The sequence below is a fragment of the Xiphophorus maculatus genome, chromosome 16 (genome assembly GCF_002775205.1).
Source record: "Xiphophorus maculatus strain JP 163 A chromosome 16, X_maculatus-5.0-male, whole genome shotgun sequence".
Taxonomy (NCBI): domain Eukaryota; kingdom Metazoa; phylum Chordata; class Actinopteri; order Cyprinodontiformes; family Poeciliidae; genus Xiphophorus; species Xiphophorus maculatus.
In genome coordinates, this window is record NC_036458.1 from 10782256 (window position 1) to 10807774 (window position 25519).

Here is a 25519-nt window from a genome sequence, read left to right on the forward strand (position 1 = left end):
AGAATTTGAGTGCAGTGGCCTTCCATTTAGGCTGTGATATTTTGACACAATGACGCCTGAATGCATCAGCTCAACTGCTCTCTTCCTAAACAGCTGACACGCACTCAAAGTGAAAATGAAATGTGTTCAGAGAAAGAGGATTTCTTTTTTTTTTTAACAAATTTGAAAATAAAGATCAGAGCCTTTTATCCTTCACTGCAAACCACAAAAAAGAAAAGGGAATTTTCAAGTGAATGTAAAAAGGCAAAATGACAATTTTCTTCAACAAAACGAAAAGTCAAATGGAATCCAAGTTGGCAATTACATCCTTACAAAAGAACATTATTCAACTCTTGCATTTTAGCTTTAACAGCTTGACTGCTCCTTTTAGTCAAACATCAAGAAAAATGCTTTCAATACTATGAAGAGAACACTATCACTATCTTCTCAGTGTGAGTTTAATTCGTCTTTTGCTGTTCCTACATATTTCTTAGACCTGGATTTTGAAGTTCAGGGAAATTATTAATGTCTTATTTTTGTTAAATGGTAAACTAATATTTCTCCTGTCACTCAATGCCTAAGACAATTTAAAGTGCAAACCAAATCCTGTCACTTCCCACTAAATACTCAGAACAGTGTAGACTTGTATATTTCTCATAGGTCCATACTGCTGAACAAACTTTAGTCAAAATAGCAAATATACCAAAGAGCTTCTGGGGAACGTTTCAGTAATTTGCTTCCTCCAGAGCAAGATACCTAGAGCTGACAACATATTTAACAGGACTGTGATTCTCATCAGCAAATCTGAAGGACTCAATAAAGCCAAAACACAATGAAGATTTTGAAGAGGCAAATTCAAAGTCTGAATTTAAATGGGATGAAGAATCGGTAGCAGGTTGAAAATCCTCGACTGTGTCTGACTTAAAATAATTCTGCAATGACGATTGAGCCAGCATTTCTTCACACCAATGTAAAAAGACTCATCATCAGTCAGTGGAAATGCTTGATAGCAGTTTTGAGCACAAGAAGTTATCTGGTTTAAGAGTCCTTTTACTTTTACACATAGGTTTGGGTGGCTTTTCCATTCATAAGTAGAACCAGCATTTGTCAAGTACAATTTGCATTTACTCAGGTAATCTTTGTCTGATTGTGCAACTTAGGGGTAACAAAAAAGTAAAATCAGAAGAAAGCTGTTGGAGCCCAAATACTTGTTTTCACAGCACTGAACAACTGACAATAACAACAATTTAAAAACCTGTTTTTTTTATTTCTACTGTTGCTCTTTGCTTAATACGTCCCCGTTTCAGAGTCACCAGACTAGCTGCTCAACAAATGTACTCTGATTCATAACACCAAAGACAGTCAGAATCAGGACACATTAAATAGATCCCATGAAAAGATATGAAAATGTAAAAAATATGTGACAGATGTGAAGCTTCTTCCATCACTGTGTGGCTGAATGTGAGTGAGCGATACATTTTTGTCTCTCTTAGAAGAAAAACCACAGTTCCGGACATGTTAAGTAAAGAAACACTCTCCATCAGTTTAACTTGTACAAGTGAAAATTCAACAAATGAAATATTTCGTTTTTAAAATTGAGCTTCAGCTGATAAGTTTTCTGAAATACACATTCAGAGTGGCTACTCAAAAAAAAATCACAAGTTTTTCAATTTCTGGTTGAACCCAACAACTAGAACATAAATCCCTCTCCATGTTAACTATTCAATTATTTATGAATAACTGCCCTGTCTTCTGCAAATACACAAACTTTTTTGTTTTTTTTGCAATTCACTGTATGATAAAGTGAAAAACAAAAGATCAGGATGAACATTTCTCTAGAATAGACTCATGCTAACCCCATCTGCATGATTTCTCCGTGTCATGTTTAAAATCAATGTTTTTTGGCCTGAAATAAGGAGATTACCCAAACACCTGTCCCAATTTTCAGCATGCTTGCACCAGATCTGGCTCCTCTTCCAATTCTTCCTCTGGAACTCTTGCTCCTCGTGCATCTGAATCATTTCTCCGCGGTTGCTGAGAGAATCAGGTCACTCCTGCACTGTGGGATCAAGTGTCAGTAATCGCTTTATATTCCCAGACCATGCAAAAAGGGTCTGCTGACGGCTGACCCTGTAAAATGGCTGTCTGGAAAGTTTGATATGGTTTCTATTTTCTTTAAAACCATTGTTTACACAGCAGCTATGAAGCTTCACTAATCCTCTCATATGTCAACAGCGTAAATCCCCTGACTATTTTGCCAACAAATTTATTATTCTTCATTAATATTCCATCACGTTCTATAACATTCCGATGATTCATGAACAAAAACTAAAAAAAGAATATGTTTTGAACAGCTATCCTACTGTTTCCTTCGTTGCTGAGATGCATTTATGTTTACTGTGAATATTTTGGGGCTATTTCTCCAGACTGCAAAGATGTTTTATTCAATTGGGTTCTATCCCAGCACAAAAATATTGCTGTTGTGAAGACCTGGCTTGTGCAAAGTGATGCAAATAAACAACATTACACCACATTAAAATTTTCCTAGCAGCAAAATGAACAACTTAGAAAACTGCAAGCTTTGGATTTTGAAGACATTATTAAATAAATCTCTCTGACATAAGCTTGGTTTCATTATTGTGACATTTAGCAAATTCTAACTGACCCAAAACAAGAAATGTTTTATCTGATTTACTTTCAGAAAACAGTGCCAAAAAGTGCATGCATCTTTATATCCTGTGTATGTAAACTTCTGAGTTAAACCGTATAATTTGTGGATCCTGTTAGAAAAAGTATTACGTTGGAAGAAAGCCTGTTCAATGCTTCTGAAAACATGAGGGCAGGTTAGAGGTTCATCCAGCAGAACAACAATTTGAAACATTTAGTCAGAGCTAAAATAGAACTGTTTATATTAAGGCATCTTCATCTAGAAGGGTTCAGGGAAAACACAGATCTAAACCTAATTGAAAATCTTTGGCAAGGCTGATCACTTGCTGTTAGCAAACTATCCTTTCAATATGATAAATTCTGAGCTATTTTGGAAAAACAAATAGAGTTTGACATTTTCATGGTTTTAACTTGAAAAAAGTAAGTTTTTCTTTATGACTGACTGCTGTAAGAGGAAATAATCTGTATGGTTTCAAAATATCCTTTGGTACAGTCCCTCAGTATTATAAGACACATATAGACATGTTGATGGACTGAGCCCCAGTCCACAATCAGCATCCTCAGACAACCACAAAAGGTGCCACAACGTTTTAATGTGATTCATAGCATTTGTCACTAGTGATGTTCGGAACTTCTGAGCTTGAAGCTGATTGATATAAATATCTGGTAAACAATATGAGACAAGTACATACAGTAAACAATAAACTGGAGTTCCAGCAGTGACTAAACGGAGTGAGAAACCCAAAGGCAACCAAGGGCAACAATGACCACAAGTGCCTCTCGCTCCAGATCAGAGTCCATTCCTCACTGTGTTTTTGTCCTCAGTTGGACGGTACTTTATCCTTCCAAGCTAGTTTGTCCATTTTCAAAAAGCCATGTGGTCCATACTCTACATGGATCTATGGTGGGTTTTTTTTCTCTTCATAAAGCTCTCATGAAAAACAAATATACAATAGTTTTATAACAAGGATTCTTTTTCTTCAGAACTCTGTTCTGTATTTCCTTGTTCACATTGTTGATCCATCAAATGTACCCTAATGGTTGCAGAAAACCTCTTGAATGATTGTCTTTTCAGAAAATACAGAATACATAGATTAACCAAACAAACGCGCTAAACACAGTCATACTTACACACTCTTCACAGAGGAGAAAAGCACTATTTAAAATGCCTGCAATGCTTAATATTGAGCAAAAAACTCTGTCATTCAGACAGAACAAAATATACAAAAAAGAAAAAAAAAAAAGCAAAATATAAATAAACCAACAAAGAAAATCAAAGACTTGTCCTCAGGGTGGTTGCTAGGAGGAGAGTTGTGTGTCAAACAAAGGAGGAGAAGCCTGCGGTAGGTGCCTGAGCGGCACAGCCCAGGCTGCTGGGGGGCCGGTAGAGGGTGCTGTGCTGGCTGGGGGGGTCGGAGGACAGCAGCGAGGGGGTGGGAGTCCGGCTTCCTTTAGGCCTGAACAGATTGCCCTGGCCCGGGCCCTGGCACTGGGGCTGCGGGGACGGGGCGCTCTGGGGAAGGAGTGGAGGCAGAGGGGGCACGGGCGGTGGGTGTGGGCGGGACTCCTGTTCCACGAGGGGCTCGGGCTGGGAGTAGCCGTACGCAGGAGGACGAGAGACGCCTTTCTGCTGCCGCCGCCAGGAGTTGTAGTAGGTGGGGTCGCTGATGTAGTGGTTGACGAAGGAGTGGGTCTTCTGTCGGCTCTGATCCATCTCGTACTCGCTGTCGCTTCCCTGCAAGAACGCAACAGTCAAACGTCAGAAGACAGACACACACACATACGCGTGCGCGCACAAAAAAACCCCTGACAGCTACATTTTCATCCACTCATAATCGAGGATAATTCTATTTCTACTACTGAGCTGTTCACTGACAGAGACACAATGCTGAATCACAGCACAGCAGGAAACCTCTACTCACAACACATCCAATAGGAGGAGACCATCATTTCTATTAGAAATCTGTCTAGTCAGCTCACCTATAGCTCCGTGGAGCACGGACGTGATAAGTGTACACAAGAGCATCCTGGAATTGGATAAAGATATTATTTACAGGATTACTTTCTAGCTTGTAATATTAAGCTCATAAAGTTATGAATGATTGTGTGGGTGAATCCTTTATCGTACTTTCTCAGAAACAAAAACTGCAAACAAACAAAAAAAAAAGGACAGCAAATTACTCCTGAAGAGAACGTTAGACTTCGCGTGTGTGACAAATGCTTACTCGCGCGCTAGTCCATTGAGATATTAAAGCCTAGCAGACGTCGAAGGACCATTTGTTTGGACAAGTGCTTGGTAAACAGTGGGAGGCTATGCAGAGGAAAAAGAATAACACCAGGTTGTGTCTCCGGGGAGAACACTGTTTATTCGGCTTGAACAATGTTCTGACTGCAGGTAGCAGATAAAGGAGCGGGAGTACCGACGACTTGCTCAGAACAGCTTGCCTTTTGCCTTTTCCACCTTTCAGTTACTTTTATCAAATTAAACCCTCATCTGTTTACCAATTCAGCACACCTCATAATGAGCTGGGGCCACCTAAATTAATAAATGAATACCTGTTAGAGAAACATTAATTAGTTTTGAAGACATTTAGCACACAGGGGGCATGTGCAGTAGCTGAGTATCATTTTCTTCCTCGAAAAGTCAGTAATAAAAGATTCAGAGATGTCAGCAGTGGCTCGAATATGTTAATGGGGAATACTTAATTTCCAGATGATCCACTTGAGGCAGATTGTCAGGCAAAATTGCTTTAATTTATTGCAGGAAACACTGGCCCACGGTCATAAAACTGTCTGGTTTTTAACTACAGCAAAATGAGGTAAAATAATCTTTTTTGAAAAGGTTACAACATTCCCCTGGAGAAACTTGTCACTGTGAGAAACTGATAGAGCTGAATTTTTACTTTTTAATTCCTGTCCGCTTTCTCTTATAGACTGTAAGCCAGAGTTGCTACCAACCTGAGAGTCAGAAACCTCAGAGGGTTTTTCAGTCAAACTGCTGCTTTCCGCCGGCATCAGGTCATTATATTTAGTGCTGACATCCTCATCTGAGTAGTGCAGGCTTCCAGGACTGGGTCGTGGAGGAGACCTAAAGAGATTGGGGAAGAACAGCACATTTGAAACACTGAGTGTTTGATTTTCCAGCTAAAATGGACTCTGAAACAAATGTGAGGAAAATATTATAAAAAGAAAAGTTCTTTTCACTCTCTTCACAGCACCACTCAGTTTTAAATGTTTTTAAAAATGCACAATAATGAGAGACTCAACATAGTGCCACTAACTATAAAAGGGAAAATGACCAACTGCTTCAGAGAACCAACAGAACAATGCATATTTTTGGAAGCCCATAACAGAACATTCAAGACAGACGACATAATTGGTTATTCCTCCTTACTGTGTCCTTCAAATCCCTGGAGACGATCAGTTTTAAGTTAGCAGAGGACAGGTTCAGCTAATTTAAACCTTCATAGGCCCCCAAAACAGAATCCTTCACAAAAGACTATTCACTTGCTCACGAATGTCATTGTGCAGTTATTCAACCTGAATGATTTGGAAAAATGAGTCAGAGATGCAGAGTTGCTGTAGAAAAGCTCAGTAGTAAAGAACCAAGTAAAGTAAGAATACGCCTTCAATTCTGTTGGATCCAGTCATTATGTTCATGAACTGAAGCAAGAGAAGCATCTGGATGTAATCGTTTTTTATTTCTTCTGAAGTAATGACTGCTAATGTGCATAAGGTCTAAAGTTGATCTGGACCATAAGAAAGAACATAGGCCGCTACTTTCACTTAATTGAGCTACATCAGTGGGTTTAAAATGGTAATTATGCCAACTGAGCATTAAAGACAAACTTGTCATGAAAAATGAACATTTCCTTTTCTTTCTGTTGCTCATGGGCTCATTGGCTTTTTGGGTCAGATTTGCAAGAGTAAAACAAACTAAAATAAGATGAAGTAATGATTTAAAGAAAAGCTACATTAATCAAAGAAGTAGGAAGCCTGAAGAGGTAATAGAGACAGAAAAAAATTAATCATTACCAAAAAATGTATGTTGTTTTATAATGTATGTATTCAAGAATTAAAATATGTACAGTATGTTTAACAGCTTCCACAGAACTGGTCTACACTCATTGTTGTATGGTATCAATCATCGAAGTGAATAGTTATTATGCTTGATTGATTGATTGATCGATTGATTGACTGATTAAAAACAAGCAATATAGAGGTATTTTTCTTTTACTTCTACTACTGTTATAGTTTGCCTGAATCACATCGTTCTGCTAAGACTTTAGAAGGTTCTCAAAAATGTAAATACCGTAATAACCTTACTTTGTCTTGTCTCTTGTCTTACTTTGAGACAAGAGTTTTCTTGGCTTGCTTAAAGTACCAGTAGCACAAAAACGAATGTTTAAATGGAAAATGTTGAAAGTGGGGTTAGAAGAGACAAACAAACTGTGATGTCAAGTGAAATATTAATGCACAAAGCAGACAACCTTGACTATCTCTTAGATAAAACTTGAAATGTGTTCAGTTACACAAGCAGAAGCGACATTACTGCTTCCTTTTAAAAGCAAGGTTGGACGACCCAACATGTCGACAGCCTTGAAACTGTTAACACAACAAACATGTATACAGCTCCTTCAGGCTGGAGAGAATGCATGTGAGAGGGTGGACTCAGACAAGTTTCAGACATCAAAAAAGATTCAGCCTCATGAGTGGGAGCATCCTGAATCCCTTTGATCCCTTTTTCTGGCCTCCACGATCAAGGAGAGCATGGCATATTAACCTGCATTTGAGTGGACTGGCCAGTACATTCCACAATAATGTGCGCACTAATGTGCGCAAGTACTTCTGTTTCATCTGTTTTGTGCATTTGCGATGACAAGATGCAGACTGTTAGGCTGTAACAAGGGTCATCAGTCTGACCATGAACCATGCCTCTACTCAACCTCCTCATGCTGCAGCATCTGCAAAACCCCTCTTATCAAATGTTTAACTAAACATTACCAAACTGCCAGAGCACCAAAGTCCTGCTGACAGTAGTTTATGTTGGGATAACTCTCACAGCGCTGCAGAAAAGGCTAAAGGCCAAGGGAAAATAAGCAGCTCTGACCCAAAAGCACTCTTTGTCTCAAGCAGAGATGGGCAGACAAAGAGCATAGGCAGAAGCTGTTGAATGCTAATCGGCTGGCATTGTGCTGTTCCCCTGTATAGTTTGCTGCTTCCCAAAACACTGAATATAAATGAGAGGAGAGGAAGGAGGCTCAGATGGGTTGCTCAATATCTGAAGACTGACAGCACACAAAGGTATAATATAAATTCTTATCAGTATTCCGAGTGAAACTGAGTATGCATAAGGAAAAAGGGGGAAAAATGGCTTAAGTTTGAGAAGTGCAATTTTTAAAAAAAGGTATAAAAGTTGTCAATTGAATGATACAACAAGACATACAGTATGTTTCAGAGCCAACCTATTAAATTTAGAAACCATGACATAGTTAAAAAAAATTAATGTACTGAAACAAGAGAGACTTCCACATCTGTTTAAAACAGAATCACCATTTACCATGTATGGGTGATGACATGTCGCTTGGAATGTGCATCTGCTGTAAGCAGTAAACAGTTTTCTTGACTTAAAAAATACACTTCCAATAAGATAATGTTGAATGTTTTTGGATAGCACATAAAAAGGATAGGGTGCACATTCTTACCTTATGAAAACACCTTAGTTGAATGTCATTTTATTAACAAGACGTAATTATGCTCATTCACATTCAAAACATTTACTGATAAAAACACTTTTTGCGTCAGGATGATTAGAAAAATTTGAAACCTGACTTTAAAGGACGTAGACACACATGCATAACACAATTCATACTACTGTGATGACAGGTCACAATGCTAGAGTCTGCATCTAGAACACCGAGTTGACTGTGGCTATTGTGAAAAAAATGTGTTTTGTTAACCATGTTTTTTACTTCTCTCTCCTCTGGAGTCAGTACAAACTAACTGCTGCTATAAAATGAAGTCAATAACTGCTCTCCAAAAAAGGTGAAAGGTCCTCCACATGTTTACCAATAGTCCAAATGAATGCTTTTAAATGACTTGCTAGGCTTCCAGTCTTTTAGGTCTCCCAGCTGATGCACACTGGAGCCTTTCCTCACTACTTTCTTTTTGGGTAACCATCGTGTTAAGAACAAATGCCCCTGTTTTGCATTCTATACATGGCATAATTCATTAACTTTCAGCAAAGTTCTTGGCTGTCTTTTGGTTGTGTTCCTTCCATCAATCTTTTTAACCTATTTCTCCACTGTGGACATAAAAACGAACACTTACTGAAAGCTACAAACCCTTACACAGTTAGAAGTGCTATTGTAAATGTGAGGATTTAGGCTATTTCAACAGAGAAAAATAGCTTACCGGGTGTAGATGCCGTTTTTGCGGCAGAATGAGTTTTTCCCAGAAAGGCGTCTGTTGTTGAGCTCCAGGGCAGGGAAGCGTCCTTCATCCAGACGTACCATCTCTCCATGGGTCAGAGGAAGCGAGGTGCAGTTTGAGTGGTTGCCTAGAAATTTATTATGAAGTTGACACTTTGCTTGCTTTGGAATGAACTCTCCAAAGGAAATACGTCGCTCATATATTTTTTAAACAAGCAATTTTATGAATCACTTCTATTCTTTAGTCACATATGCAAAAAAGCTTTAAAAATATCCTTGACTCTATGATAACATTATTAGATAATAATTACCTTTAGTTAAACAGATCAAATTTGTAGCTGTCATCCACAGTAAGATAAAAAGTCTAATGACTGTGTACATACGCACTAGTAACTATGTGTTGCTGACGACTAGATTATTTAAAGAAATAAGCCTTATTATTATGGCATAATTACCTACGGACCATATGTAATTACCAATGAAGATAACAAACTGGGTTTCTTGGAACAGTTGTGTCAATTAGGATAATTAACAATCTTGCAATTTTCTCTCTTGATGCGATGGCATAGGAGCCACTGGTGCTGTAGTTTTACAATTACTCTCCATCTAATTAATGGCCCCAGCATTAAGCCGCTGCCAAGCCATTTGTCGTGTTATTGATCCTCGCTGCAGTTCAAGTCGGACAATAATATTTGTCTACTTCAGCTCCCTTACCAATAACCTTTACTCTTATGTTTCTGCTGTCAGCCAGACAATGTAGGAAAATCAACATAATGGGTTTAATTGTCTGTGCCTCCGCACTCTTGTTCTATAAAATAGACTTCAGCTGGTGAATCATTAAACTTCCATTTCTCTGTAGACTCGTCCAAGATGAAGACCAATTCCGCACTGTGGCTTAAGCTGCATAAGCACAACAAATGTGTGGTGGTCAGTCGCATTTCCTACCTGAATCCGTTTTTTTGGTGTATTTTTTACTCTGGCCTCGGATAATGAGGATGAAAACAAGGAGGAGGATGAAGATGAGGCCGACCAGAGCTATAACGACCAAGAACCACCACTCCTCGTAGAAAGGAGACACTTTCTGGGCTGAAAAAACACAAACATTGATCAGCATAAACATTCAAGCACAGCCAATAACATGCACAGGTTTAGTAAAAAAAAGAACCAACCAAACAAACAAACAAAAACCAGTATCATTGAAAAGTGAATTTCTTCCAGTAAATCAAATTAACAACTGAAAATCATATTATGTTAACAAAAAACAAGATGATGTGGTTCAAACATAATTTTCTATTAGTTTTGATGATTATGCGCTACAACTAATAAACACCCCAAATTCGCTCAGATTAAGAAACTATCTAGGTACCACTAAAATATTTTTAATACAGAAATGTTGGCCTATAAAAAGCATGTCACTGAATCCAGTGCAGTGCAGCCGGGGTTCATCATTATCACAAACACACATCAGGTAGATTAAAACTTATTCTCCACAGGGCCAAAACCCATAGACTGACAAGTCTACTTTTAAGCAGAATTTACCTGATATGGAAGGGGACGGAGCACTGGGGGAGCCATAGCCATAATCGTTGACAGCAATTACTCGAAAGTCATAGGTGACCCCTTCTCGAAGCATTTCCAGATTAAGTGTGTACGATGTCACTTCTTTGGGAATGTCTTTAATAAGAATATCCCACAATCCTTCATCTGTTTAAGCAAAAATAAATGTTTACAGAAACCGGTGGCACATTGCGCAGACTCAGTAAAGTGTGGTCACTCACCAGACGGTCTGGCCTCAATCACATATCGTGTAATGGGCGCACGGCCTTGATCTCCACTTGTCCAATGCAGAGTGAGGGCAGAGCCATATCGTGAAATAAATGGCTCTCCCGGAGGACCAGGGGCTCCTAAGAAGGTAAAAATAGCTGGACATCATGTCGCAGATGTTCTTCAAAGACTTATTGCTTGACATGAGAGAGAGAAACCAGCAATACATAACAGCCTTATCGGACAATACCTTCGCCAGGCCCAGTAGTGATGTTGGCCTCCACTTCAGGGCCGTACGTGAGCGTTTTAGCCCGAATACGGAAGTTGTAAGTGACGCCATCTGCCAGGTCTTTGATTTTCATCCACAGAGGAGAGCTGCCCTTTACATCCACCGTCACTATCTTACTAACACCTGGAGTGCGAGGAGAGGAGTCTGTACAGGAAACACTAAGACTCTAGATACTGCTTTCAACAAATCACAGAAAACCAAGCTTTGAGCAAAGATCAGAAATAGTTACACACGAGACCAAAGAAGCAACTAGGGACAGGAATATTTGCATGGATAGCAGAAAATGTTTTATTTCCAGTAGCTCTTTAATTGTCAAGAGAGGAATAGACCAAGAGATATTTATGTGTTTATTGCTTTGCTTGCTTCACTTTGTGCTTGCAACCCAAGGGACTACAGCAGCTTTAGTTCAGCTTTCCTAGTCTGCTTTCAATTATTTGACAATCTGGTCAAGGAAACAACACTTAGCCAGCTATTAACCATGTTTCTCGAAGTAAAAGAGGAAGCTGTAGAGAGGCTCACAAGAGCATTCCAGTGTAATTTATCAGCCTTGCTTTATACATTACTGCAGGGTCTATACCCATCTGCAACAAATTAGAACACAAGTTTAAGCAGTATGATTTAAAAACAAAAATGGTTAAGAGAGGAGAGGTTGTAAATCACTGCCTAAGAGAGTCATCTGAGGAATGTCAAGAGAAGAGGAACGTTGTCAGGCTAAAGGCAGATTTTCTCACCGTCGACTGGAGTGCAGGGCTCATAAACCAGACGGTAGCCTTCGATGATGCCATTGGCCTGCTTTGGCTCCCCCCAGGACACGTTTACCGAAGTTGTGGTCAGTTCACTGAAGTGGATGTAGCTGGGAGCAGTGGGTGCTTTTGACAGAAGGATAAAATGTCAGATCCCTCATTAGACTACAGTGCCTTGCAAAAGATTCCAGTCACTTCACCTTTTCCACATTTCGTCATGTTGCTCCCATAAACTCTAACCTAATTTTCTTATATTTAAATTTGAAATCATAAACAAACACAAAATAGTGCACAGTGGGAGGAAAAGAAGAGATGGTTGCCATTTTTCTTTCCAAATTTGAAAAGTGTGGTAATTTGTATTCAGTCCCTTTCCTCCACGGCCTTAAAATAAAACCCAGAAAGACCAATTCCATTAAAATGTAACTTAATCAGTAAATAGTCCACCTGTGTATAATTTAAGCTCTGCATAAATACAGCTGTTCTGGGAAGGAATTAAAGGTTTGTTAAGAGAAAAACAGAAAGAAAACAGGCATTAGACAGGCTATGGATACAGTTTAAACCAAAGTTAGGTTATAAGGCAATAACCTAAGCTTAAAATGTCTAACAGAGCAACATTCAATTTGTATCAAAAATGACAAAAAAAGGAAACATCATGCTGTGGAGATGCTATGATGATTGGGAAATTAATGAAGCAAGATTCAGGGTAATACTTGGAAAAAAAAACAACATGTTTTCAAAAAACACCTTTGACCAGGACAACGACTTCAAACACACAACTGGAGCTACAATGAAATTGTTTTGATCAGACATGTCAAACTATTGTTTCTGGAGCCCTGCTGTCTTACAGTTAGATGTTTCCCTAACAACTATACGTTTGAAGACAATGGCTGATTTGTATCCTCAGCATGCAGTCAAGTTCTACAGAGTCCTACTGAGATTTTTATCTGTACAGCATTTTGAAAACCACCATATTCCATCAGATTTGGGTTTGTGGATGTAATGAGACAAAACCTGAAAAAGAATACCTTTACGAGTGTTGCAAAAGTATAGCACTGTTCTCTGAACAAATGTAAGCCATATCAAAGTACATATACAGTATATTTTTATAACATGTAATTGATGGCATTGCAAAAACAATTTTTTAAAAATTATTTTTCATGTAATTTATCATTTAGGACTTATTAATGTAAAAGGGGGCCTTAAACATGTCTCTCCATTTGTTTAAAGCATTTTAAACAGCAATACGACTTTTTTATAATGAAAAGAAATTGAATTGCACCAAAGGGCAAACTGAAAACACTACAAGACGAAACAAAGAGACACAAGAACAGCAGAAAATATTTAATTGTTATTTCTCTGATGGTATTCTACTAGATTAAACATATTGATTTATCATTTGGATAAAGGAGTCTGTGACTGGAAAAAGTCGACTCCAGCTTAGAAAATCAGCGTCCGACCTTGAAGAAGAGCTGTGAGAATTCTGCCTGCTGAGCCAACCCCGATTCAGCTGAGTGTCAGGATTTAGCCGCAATTCAGCATAAGGAATGAAAGATCACAAAAGCTTGTATTGGCTGTGTTCCCAGTCCTCCGTGGTGAAAAGAGCCAACATTCCAGACAGTGTTTTAAAGTTCTCAGCACTTTTTAACCTTTATCAATGTCATAACTTTCAAAGGGCACAAAAGACCAGAATCATTTTGACTGTAAACATTCTTTTTTTTTTTTTTTTTTTCTGAAATCCCACAGGAGGGAATCTAACTTGCTTCTAAACAAAGACGTAAAATTGTGGCCAGAAACTAATCAACACCCATCATTCTTGATAGTCCTTTTTGCTCTACTGTTCTTCACTGTGGAGTATCCTGAAATAATAGGCAAAAAGCCTCTGATCTCTCATGCTATTCCTCAAGAGACGACACTAAACTACTTGAAAAAATAATAGCATAAAGCTTCCTGCTGAATTCAAGCAGTGGCTGAGTTTGCAGTGTTCCAGTAACTCAAAAACTCCTATCAATTGACTTTAAAGTCATCTATTATTCTCTTTATAGGCTTCTTCTGGGACTACATCATATAATCCACATGAGAACCCTACACAGCGTGTAAATCTGGAAAGGGAGTATCACTGAGTGCAAAAACATTTGCAAAGTTAGCATTGGGTTGGAAATGTATGAGGTTGCAAAGTGGAGCAGGGTGCTGAAAAAAAAAAGGTTTGACACCAAAATAAATGCCGGTGGTCTATTGAATAATCTTATCCGCATTTGCACCTGCTTGCTGAGTGCGCCCTCTGGTGGGCAGGGAGCGGGGCCCATCCCCTGCAGCATTGAAGGCTGCCACGCTGATCATGTAGGTGGTGTAGCCTGTCAGATTTTTAAGCTTCACCCCGAGCTCTGGCAGGAACAGAGTTCTCAGGCGCTCCGTCTCGTTCTGGAGCTGAAACTCCCAGAAGTAGATCTGCGGACAGAGTCATTGCATGGTTTTCTTGCAGGACTTAAAACAAATACTGGAGGCATAATTGAAAGTGCACGCAATCCTGATACCTTATAACCCTGTATGTCTCCGTTCTGAGCATCCAGAGGAGGCGGGTCCCAGGTAACGTCCAGCTGAGTAGCTGTTGAAGACTGGACTACCACGTTTTGAGGAGGAGCAGTTGGGACTGGAGGAAAAAGGTAGAAAAGATTCAACAAGAAGGTGTTTTGTTTTGTTTAAAACCTGAAGAATAATAACTAAAGGTAAAACTAGGGTGCAAACTGAGAAATTAATCCTACCCGCCTCTCCAACAAACACTTCCTGCGGTGCACTGCTTGGACCCTCCCCAACTGCATTATACACGCTGAGTCGGATCTCATAGCGCTTGTGTTTGTTCAAGTCTAACAGAGAAGAATGCAATGCAGCATTGTAATCGAGGACTTAAGATGAAAAAGCAAAAAATGAAAATAAAAATTCAGGAGAAACAACCATTGACTCAAATGCCATGGCAAGATAAGATCACACTCAACACAGAGAACACAGCGGTTTAGAAATATAATGCAAACTGATCAAAAGACAGGGCTGTTGTGGAAGCATGTGGGAAGACTTGCCAGTGATTAAAAAGAAGGAAACCATGCTGAAATAATGACAGGGCAGCTTGCAGAGATTAAAGTCTCACACACACACGCACACACATAAATAAGAAAAAGCAGTGGCCACAGATGAGTGGGAGGATGCTGCTGACTATTGCTGTAAATAATACAAATGCAAGACTTTGTGGGAATAATATTCACTAAATGGTATTTAAGCTAAAAGAGAGTGATTTGAAACCCACAAGGGGCAATGTAAGACTTACTGTCGAGTTCATACTGGGTTAAAGAGGATTCTGTCAAGTTCCTGATGCTGTATGGAGCTGGGAGGTTGAACGCAAAATAGGAAATAATGGGAGATACAAGAATTGAATAATTATTTTTTGAAAAAAACAGATGTAAAAAGCATGTCAGTAATATTATTAGAGCTTACATGTGAAATCGGCCCAGTTTGCAGAAGGACTGTTTACTGTGCGGACAGAGAAGCTGCGAAGGTGATCGTAGTGCAACTCCCTGTACCTGACTCTGAATCCCAGCAGAACTCCATTTAAGTGATCCTCTGAAGGGGGCTAAAAGGAAAATGAGATCTTCTTAATGTGTAATATTTCAATATTATGAAAGAATAAAATATTGGACGCCCTTAAAATTCAGATTCAACATTTGAAACGAGGCAAATCACCCAGCAGTACCTGCCAACGAACCAGTACAGACGTGGTGGTGTGAGGAGTAACAGACAGTATGGTCGGGGCTTTGTCTGGAGCTTCACAGGATTAAAAAATATGTTAGAAGTGCTGACATATTGTATAGGACAGCTTTTGCGAAAACATACTGTTAACAAACTATACACTGTAAGAATTCAGAGCTCACTGATACACTTGAAGAGTATTTTAGTACAACAAAAGGATCCTGAAAATAACAGCTTGTTCAGTTCACTGTGGAACTGAACAAGCTGTTCCTCTGTCCTTACTGTCCTGTAACCTTACGCTAAGGTAAGATTACTTACTGTCCTGTAGCGTAGTAATGGCCTCGCTCTCCACGCTGTATTCACTGTCTCCAATGTCGTTTGTGGCTTTAACTCGAAACTGATAAGAGGTGAAAGGCTTTAACCTGTAAACAAGAGGAGAAAAGTCATTTATAGGCATACGTTGCACAGGCATATAAATAAATTTGAACATAATAGAAAAGTTTCTTCATTTAAGAAATTCAATTTAAAAGGTAAAAACTCAAATACAGATTTATTTCACATATGTACATATGTTTAATTTTGTTAATTTAGATTACAGCTAATCACATCTCAAAATTGTATTTCTCCAAAAAGTTGAGCATCAACTAAAGTCAATTTAAAAAACAATCAATCAAGACATGGTATGTCACGGCTATGTTACGGCTGTTGACTTGACATTTGTCCAACAGACAGTAAATGACCCACTCCACAAGGAGGGTAAGCCACAAAAGGTCATTGCTAAAATTGGATCTCCAATGCACACTGTTTCCTCAAAGCATGCTGATGGATAGTTAAGTGGTAGGAAAAACATGTTAGAGAAAGCAAGCAACCAAATATCTGCAGCCTTCAGAGGATTGTGATGTATTCCACATTCAAGAGTTTGACAGAGATTGAAAAGGTGTGTCAACAATCACTATTGCAAAAGCTGATTCAGTCAACTGAATGGCCAGTCAGTTCAGCTTGACTGGTCAGCAAACAGGGGAGATCTGAACGCCATAGAAAGTCTATAGACTATGGGTGAGAGACACTAGACCCAACAATGAAGACCAGTTGGAGACCATCAAAGCAACCTGGACTTCTTTAACACCTTAGAAGCACAGGCTGATCACCTCTATGCCATGTTATATTGATATAATAATTCATGAACAAAAGCCAAGACACACTAAGCCCTATGCTTATATATACCATGCAACACATATATTGTAATAATAATAATTTTATGATATTTACCTGTCCACTATGTAGGAGTTTGTTTCATGGCTGACTGATGCTGAGTGAACTGTCCAGTTGCTGTCCGGCAGCTCTCTATACTGCACTGTGTAGTAACGAACGGGAGATAGGCCGTCGCTGCCTGGTTCCCATGACAACAGAACTCTGCGAGCCTGGACATCTTCTTGAGGAACGATGGGACGACTGGTGGGTTGAGGCCGAGCTGAGGGGCACACACACACACACACACGCACACACGCAATCCCACTTAATCTAAATATTGAGAGGTAAATGCACTTTAAAAACACATTTGAGCTACAGGATCTTATGCTCACCTCTTTTCTCCGTGGTGACCACCAGAGCCTCTGCAGCCTCTCCCCAACCTTTGCGCGTCTGAGCGGTGAGACGGAATATGTAAACCATTTCGGGTTTCAATGCACTTGCCGTGTACTGTCGCGCGCTGGGGCTCAGCACATCCACAGTGGCAGCGTTGCTGTTTGAAGAGTTTCTTCTATAGGTGATCTGATAAGCTGAAAGCATCCCATCAGAATCATGAAATATGTGAATGGGAATGAAATCAAAGTGAACAAATGTGGTAATATGGTTTAAAATTAAAACATAATGGGACATTTTATGGAAATTAAATGTCCACCAATTTAGTCAAAATTAAAAAATAGAACTTTAGTCGTGAACATGTTTCTTTATCTGCCTCGTGTTACTTTAGCAAATATTTTTCTTGTTTTATGTGTTTATGGTCCTCCATAAATGATTTCACGTCATTTTTGACTTTAAGGACTCATGCAGCCTTTTGAACTCAAATGCTATTTAAAAATGTAACACAAATAACTCTCCACTGCCTTGCCCGACCGTGTAATCTTACCGAGAATGATGCCGTTGGGCTGCGCAGGGGGCTGCCAGATGAGTCTGACTGAGGTTGTTCTGACTTCAGGGAACAGAATGCCAACCGGAGGCCCTGGTACTATCACACGTACAATAAAATAGAAATTATTAATAGTCCTTAGAGATTTCTCTATTATGAAACAAAATAACATAACAAAGATAGCAAGAACATGTTTTTACTTTGACACAATGCGATAAAACTTTAAGCTTGTGGGGAAAGCTTGAACGTTTTCAAAATAAATGTTCGCGCACATCTATGCTTTATTTATTCATGTATTTATTTATTTTTAGTGTCCTGTAAGCTTAGGAAAATGTTATTTTTTGTTTTGTATATACTAATAATAACCTGTATCAATGTTGTGTAGAATATAACAAGTCAAAAGTTTAAATGTATATGAAAACAAGGTAGAACCAATACAAAATTTAAATAAAAAAATATTGTAATGGAGACAAAATACATTAAAAATAAGAAAATATAGTTAGAATACAGTAAAAGCATGGCAAATAGATATTTTAACAATGCTGCATATTTGACTTTTTCATATTCAAGGCATAATAGACCACAGAAATTTGTCTACAAAATGGACTGTAGCAAATATTAAATAGGCTATTCCAAACCAGCAGTTTCCAAATATTTTATTCCAAACTATTGGTTTGGAATTAAATCAACATTTTGATCATCTAATGTCTGATTTGTAAAAGTTGTGTTTACCATCATCCAGTGTCCTCTCTAGAATAGGAGGCGAGCTGCTCCTTCCGTCTCCAATTCGTGTGAAGGCCAGGACTTGGATCTCATACAGGACATACTTCCCCAGACCAGTCAGTTGGACACTATGACTGTTGTTGCCCTCTACTGTCCAGAAGAGGGGTGCTGTGTCTGAGTCCTTCTCCTTAAACACAACCTGAGTGATGCAGAAGATTTACAATAATCTGACTTCTAAAGAAGAAAAAAAAAAAAGTAGTTTGAAATACCTTGTAGCCCAGGATGAGTCCGTTGCGGTCTGCCTCTTGAACTTCTCCCCAGCGCACGAGGATGCTGCTGGAGGTGGTGGCAAATGCTGACACATTTGTGGGGCCACTGGACGGCACTGCGGTAGAAGACTGTATTGTTTTACTGCCATTCAATAATAATTACAGGGTCTAAGTTCTCTACATTCACTCTTAATCTTCCTCACCAGACTCCCTGGTCCTGCCATGGACTGCTTGGCTCCAAGGTCCTGATCCAATGCCGTTGACAGCCTGAACCCTGACCTCGTACTCTGTCCACTCTTCTAAGTCCTCTATAGTGAACTCTCTCTCCAGCCGGTCCATGATGACGTGAGACAGAACGCCCCCTTTTGATCCCGCTTTGAAGTATTGGATGCGGTAGCCGACAAAATCTGGATTGCCATTGTATTCCCACTCTGGAAGAGGCTGAGAGGATTGTTGTTGGTTTTTTTACCTTCCCACTCACGGTTTAAAACCAATATGAATTATATCTTCCTTGTCTGGGTCCATAATGAAATAATAACACATGAGAGGCTGCACTTCACAGCAATTTAACAACACACAAGAGGCATCAACAAAAACTGTGAGAGGCAGTTAGCAGTTTATAAAGTGATGTTTAGTGCTTAACCCAGTTAGAACAGATTTGCAGGAAATTTATATATTCTCTAAAGTGTACACATGCCTGGTAAAATGCAATTTTTTCAATGTAAAAATTACACTCTCTTCACATATGATCTTACACATATCCTGGAAATTTCTAGTAAAAAAAATCATAAGGGTAAAAAAGCTGTGCTATAAAACTAATACTTTGTTGAAATATCTCTTTAAATAATTTTTTTGAAATTTTATTATTATCTTATGTTGCCACCTGTCATCAATTACAATAAATCTGATAAACCTGGAATGTACAGATTTGGAGAATTTTTGAAAGGTTGAGTGGGAAGATACTATCAAATCAGGATGTGTGTTGGACTCCTACCAAAGAAGACTAAATGCTAATTTAGAGCAAAATGTGGTTCAAGAAGATATTAGTTTAAATGTATGCACAGTTGTGCCATTGAACATTTTTGTTTTATATTTTAAATGTCAGCATATATAATCTTTTCAAGCTTCCTGTTTCTTGACATTTTAATGGTGTCCCTTATGATCCACTTTAGGTGTTCTGAACAGCAGCCTAAAGAAGGTGCAGGTTTTATAACATCCAGCTTTAGTACTGGTCATTAAGCTTTGTCATCAGCCTGCAGAGCAGATTCCACTGCTGACAATCCCCTGTTTCTTTAAATCCAGGTAGATTCGCTCTTTTTAATCTTGCAATGGCTTCAATGATATGACAAATCTCTGTGACTCATGTCTTAAGCACCGGTGGAGGGATGTTAATAGACAGATGTGGTAAAGAGTACACTGCCAAATGCTGATGCAGAAAGCAGGCATCCCAAGGACACCAGAATATCCAGCTTTCAACATCCCTATCAGTAATACTGCATGTACTCATTTATCTTATTAAAAAAGCCCCAATAGTGGAAAAGCGAGAGCTGAAAAAGTTACTGAATGTCAAACTTTATAATACCTAATCACCTAAATCAAGTTTTTACTAAGCTTATCTACCAACTCAAGGACATTTTGCCAATTTCTTTTTAGTTCCATCATTACATTTAAAGCTTATACTCAAGAGAGACGTTAAAAGAAAATAAGCCATTTCAAATCGTTCATCACAAAATCAGAAAAATGTCCCTGAAAATCTAATTAAACTACCCAGTGTCATGCTGTTTTTTCAGGACCAGTATGCAGCTAAGACTTACCACCCAGCGAAGCCACAGGCTGGTCTCACTGGCTGTGCGAAGGGTCACGTTGGCAGGGGAGATGTCTGGAGGAGCTTGAAGCGTCTGGATCTTCCTGGAGGGCTGACTTGGAGGACTGGTGCCAACAATGTTGACTTGACGCATCCTGAACCTGAAATAAATGAAACCTGCTGTTAGCAGATAAAACCTCTCAGCCATCTATACTGTTTAATATGAAACAAACCCTCACATAAAATAGTCACTATACTTTAATAATGGTATTACATTGAGAGTCCCTCCAAAGGTATTCATACGCCAAGGATTATTTTAGGTTTTGTTATGCTAGAGCCAAAAACATATTTTCATGTATGAATATGATTGGGATTTTTATGTGAGACAACAATACAAGGCACAGCATAACTGTGAAGTAGAAAAACATGATTGATTTAGGTCTTTAATTTGACCCTTCAATACTTTCCAATGTATCTCTGGCTTTGCTATTTTTGTCCTGCTAGGAGGTGAACATTTTACTATCCACTATGTTCTGTATTTTTTAAATAATATTCCTTAATTAACAAACATTTGGATCTTTCATAGAAGAACTCTATTTAAACTGAATAATTACATAAGAGTGAACACTATTCCCTAATTTGATTTCTGAGGGCAACTGTCTGCTCTGAATTTTATTTAAGATTATCAGATTAAAGTGGACACAATATGAAAACACCATAGCCTATCCCAAAAAGAAAAAAAAAGTCAATGTATGTAAAAAGAATTGGATAATTATCCTTTCAACTTATAATAATATGATGCTCTGTGTTGGTCCAAAACATCAAATCACATTAACGTACATTTAAATGTGTGATTCCAATAAAACAAAATATTAAGTACCTGTAGCAAGTAATTTAGAACCTTTTGTGATATACTGTGTTTTTAAACATACAACTTAAAAAAACAGTAGTACCAAAAGGCAACCAATTTAAACTGAGGAGTAAAATATGGGGTGAAAGAATAAAGACATTTTCAGTTAAATTTGAGTGATGTGGAGAGGACGCTTTTTATATGTATTGCATGAGTATAAGAGTTTGTTGGTATGCAGGAGAGCACCTGTAAAAAGTGTAAGGGTTTAGGTCGAGGACCTCCAGCGACCTAGCATCAGGTTCATTAGGCAGCTCCTGAACCATCAGCCACTCTTCGTTTTCCCCAATTATACCAATCTGAAATGCACAGGGACATGAGCTTGCATAAGCAGCTAAGCAAATAAAACTGACAAAAAAAAAAATCCAGTTAATGAATGCACTGTTGTTGGAAGTTAAAATAAAAGTGGATTTTTTCTTACCTGAGCTTCAACCAACCAGCGAGAAATTGATGTCTTGCCATCATAGCCTGGTTTGAACTGCAGGTTGACCGAACGTGGGCCGATGTTAGAGATGGCTAAGTTGGTGGGAGGACCGGGCAGCTCTGTTCAAAGAAGGTTTTGGGGGAAGCAGCAAACAGATTGTGTGTCACGGCAGAAAAGGAGCCAGCTTCTTGTCCAATAGTTTTGTGTAATTGTCATGCCACTTCTCAGCTCTCATTAGAACACTGACCTGGAGGCACACCAGACGATATGGTCGATGCAGAAAGCTGACCTTGGCCTTTGGAAGTCATGGCCGCCACTTGAATGGTGTAAGTAGTGAGTGCAGTGAGTCCTGTAACCTTATACTCCTGAGTCAGGTTGGGCAAATAATGGGTCACTCTGGTGTTGGTCCTGTTGAACTCCTCCCAGGAGATACGATACCCTGAAATACATTTTAAAATACTGTGCATTAAACCAAAAAAAAACAAAAAAACTGATCTTTGAAGATTTCAGTAACATAAAAAGGGGCTCTGAAGCATTCACTTCAATTTCTTGAAATATTGTCTTGTTACCACCACACATTTCAATCTACTTTATTAGACCAGCACAAAGATGTGAATAATTGTGAAGTAGAACTAAAATGACACATGCCTTAAGAAGTCACCTCATTAGTGAAAATACTCCATGAGTGGGATTTAAACTTAGTATGTACACACAACTGTTCTGTGAAGACTTCAGAGGTTTTTTTTTTTTTTAGAAAACATGAGGGAACAATCAGCATTATAAAGATCAAAGTACAGCACAAAGGTCAGTGGTAAAGTTGTAGAGAAGGTTAAAGCAGAGTTAAGTTATAAAACACATCAAAAGGAAAACACATCTGTTCGGTTAATCCATCATCCAAACATAAAAAAAAGAGTAGAATAACTGCAAATCTACTCATGCGCCTAAACTGAGAGAGTAGGCAAGGAGAACATGAACTAAAAACAAAGTGAGGGTGTAATTGGAGGTGCTACAGAAAAAAATCAAAAGTAATACATGCAATCTACAGGTGCAAGGAGAGTGACAAAGATCTGGAAAGGTCAAAACTCCTGTGACAATTGAGGTACTGAACTCCCTATCCCTCTACTTTATTAACCAGTCAACACATTCTGGTTGGTGATAAAGGTGGTGGTGTTGCTCAAGTCTTCACCTCAACAATATAATACATTGAAGTTTCTGGTTGTAATGAGACAAACTTTGGAAGAGTTCGGAGAATTTAAGTAATTTTGCAAAGCACTGAAATATTACACTTTTTAGATACCTGTAAGAATGCCATTTTTCTCTTGTGGCTCCTTCCAGCTGACCTTTAATGAAGTGTCCAGGATGTCTGTGAAACTAAGGTGTCCTACTGCACCCGGGGCTAAAAACAGAACAAACAAACATCGAATCAGGACCCAAAACATCACTCTTTTTGATGATTTTATTTAAATTAATTCTGAACACAACCTTGCATTAAAAAAAATACATACTATCCTCATGTGTTCGTAACCGCTGAGGGGGGCTACGGGGTCCATCTCCGGGGGTAGTGAAGCATAATACCGAAGTGTAGTATTCTGTGAACCTTTTAAGGCCAGAGATGTAACCCACATGCACGCTGTCCTGAAAGTTGGGCTGCACCATAACCACTGTGACCTCGTTAGAGCGACTGAGTTCCCATGCCAAGAGCTGGAGATGAGGCGATAGAAAACATGGAACATTGTGCAAGTAATTAAAAATAATACAAAAAAGAAGTTATCGCAAGCAATTAACAATAATTAAGCTCATGACAAGCTGAATAATGAGATTTTCAGCACAGTGATACATTATTAGTTCTTTATCAGATGAAGGCAAAAGACTGCCCTGCTACCACTAGCCACTAGAGTGCACTAGTTGACAGAAACGAGGTGCTCACCTTGTATCCCTGGTTGATTCCATTGATAAACTGAGGACTTGGGGCACTCCAGGTGTAACGCACAGTGGTGGAGTTGACAGCTTCAGCTTGTACGTTTCCCGGTGGCACAGTGGGCACTGATCCAAAGAGAGGAGAAAGCAAGAGATTCAGGGAGGCATAGGGATTAGAGAAGACACGGGAAGACAAGCAAAGGGATGAAAAGAAAGAGGAATAGTAATGAGATGGGGAAAAGCGGGACTTGGAATTTCACAAGAGCTATTCTTTTCAGACCGGACTTCTATTCGAAGCGTGAGAATCAGGGTGAAGGAACCTGTATTTTAGCTCATTTGGGAAGGTAAGAACACGGCAGTCAAACGGGGTGTGAGAGCGGTTGCCTCAGGCAGCTTCCAGGTAAACCCTGCAGCAGTTTGTTTGAAGTGAGCACGCCATCCTGATGTAACACCGGAAAACAGTTAGTGAGTTGCACATTAATGACGCTGATGGGACCATATCAGTCCTGATGTCCCCTCTGAATTCTCTCAAAACCTCATCTAAATGTTAACACTGATCCAGATTTAATTATTCAGGAGAATAGAAAAAAAAAACAATTACTGAATGTTTAGCTAAACAACACCTATCTTATTGGCGTTTTTCAATAAAACAGCTCAGATGATGAAATCCAGTTTTTTGCAGTTGAAACAAAATATATAGAAAACTGAACACTTAAGAGTTTTACAAACACCAGTCTTTTGTTTCATAAGAAATGTAGTACCACATCAAAGCTTATTACGATCTTTAACTTATAAATTAAGTGGTTATCTCACAGAGAGTGCAGAATGTTTTTTTCACAACAGAATCCATTATTCCTGAAGCATGTGAAGTATTTTCTAATCATCTGACTGTGACAGATTGGCAGAAATAAATGCCATTCCTTTACTAATAACAACAGACATTGTGGAGTGGAAAAAAAATATTTTTCAGTAGGTAGAGGAACTCTTACGGGCGCTTTATTTATTTATTCATTAATTTTTTGTGTGAGCTGCTGAAAATATTTAGTGATGCACCGTTTTCCCTGAAACACTTGATTTAGCATGACAGGGATTCACAGTTTTGAGTCTGTTTGTTCTTCCAGAACTTTAAAAGGCCTAAAAATGCATAAAATATGCAACGCTTGAGATGTTCCATACGGTAAAGGCTGTTGCAGAATTTCAAACTACATATTAACTTTGATGTGATTGGCCAAGACGTTTACCAAACCAAGCAAAGGCTGGGTTGTCAGTATTTCTTGTTTTCTTGTTTGTTCGAAGCTTTTTTATGAATCGCTCCTATTAGTGTTCAGATTTATACCCAACAATAAAATTCTATTGACAGTCACTGTGGGAATGTGTGATTTAAAAGACTGAGCCTCATTATTTTCTGAAGAGCCAGGCATTTTGAAGCTTAGCTCCTTCTAGAAGCAACATAGATTTTGGTGATTTATAGTAACTGTGACTCTGATCCTCACAAGAGAGAGAAAGGAAGACAAATATATTTGAATCAGTAGGCATGACGGTACCACAGAGTGTGAAAGGAATGTTCTAATTACTTTACTCAGCATGAACAAATGAAGAACAAATCATTCTAAACCAAATCCTTAAGAAACACGGAGAGGTATGACACAAGAGTGACTTTTGTCAGTTAAATTAGTATTTGGCTGACAGGATTAATTAAATATGTTCTAAGAAAGTGCAACAAACTTTTTAAATAATTC

General features: G+C 38.7%; 1 protein-coding gene across 4 annotated transcripts in view; it reads right to left on the minus strand.

The window, feature by feature from the left end:
* Nucleotides 1-3219: 3219 nt before the first annotated feature.
* The window catches only part of LOC102220330 (protein sidekick-2-like), a 110929-nt gene continuing 88629 nt past the window's right edge, over nucleotides 3220-25519 (minus strand). For 3 of the 4 annotated variants that reach the window (XM_023349539.1, XM_023349538.1, XM_023349541.1), the window contains exons 18-45: nucleotides 23791-23906; nucleotides 23369-23564; nucleotides 23161-23259; nucleotides 22111-22302; nucleotides 21861-21982; nucleotides 21629-21738; nucleotides 20543-20693; nucleotides 18932-19169; nucleotides 18729-18844; nucleotides 18469-18658; nucleotides 17737-17835; nucleotides 17192-17386; nucleotides 16878-17079; nucleotides 15927-16030; nucleotides 15613-15683; nucleotides 15357-15492; nucleotides 15190-15246; nucleotides 14633-14734; nucleotides 14405-14520; nucleotides 14132-14318; nucleotides 11862-11999; nucleotides 11092-11274; nucleotides 10856-10981; nucleotides 10617-10781; nucleotides 10023-10163; nucleotides 9061-9205; nucleotides 5605-5734; nucleotides 3220-4381 (exon numbers count right to left, since the gene is read on the minus strand). In XM_023349539.1, the coding sequence (XP_023205307.1) occupies nucleotides 3965-4381; nucleotides 5605-5734; nucleotides 9061-9205; nucleotides 10023-10163; nucleotides 10617-10781; nucleotides 10856-10981; nucleotides 11092-11274; nucleotides 11862-11999; nucleotides 14132-14318; nucleotides 14405-14520; nucleotides 14633-14734; nucleotides 15190-15246; nucleotides 15357-15492; nucleotides 15613-15683; nucleotides 15927-16030; nucleotides 16878-17079; nucleotides 17192-17386; nucleotides 17737-17835; nucleotides 18469-18658; nucleotides 18729-18844; nucleotides 18932-19169; nucleotides 20543-20693; nucleotides 21629-21738; nucleotides 21861-21982; nucleotides 22111-22302; nucleotides 23161-23259; nucleotides 23369-23564; nucleotides 23791-23906 (4244 nt within the window). In that variant the 3' untranslated portion in view covers nucleotides 3220-3964. The remainder of the gene's footprint in view (nucleotides 4382-5604; nucleotides 5735-9060; nucleotides 9206-10022; nucleotides 10164-10616; nucleotides 10782-10855; nucleotides 10982-11091; nucleotides 11275-11861; nucleotides 12000-14131; nucleotides 14319-14404; nucleotides 14521-14632; nucleotides 14735-15189; nucleotides 15247-15356; nucleotides 15493-15612; nucleotides 15684-15926; nucleotides 16031-16877; nucleotides 17080-17191; nucleotides 17387-17736; nucleotides 17836-18468; nucleotides 18659-18728; nucleotides 18845-18931; nucleotides 19170-20542; nucleotides 20694-21628; nucleotides 21739-21860; nucleotides 21983-22110; nucleotides 22303-23160; nucleotides 23260-23368; nucleotides 23565-23790; nucleotides 23907-25519) is intronic. The other variant, XM_023349540.1, reaches the window with a different exon arrangement.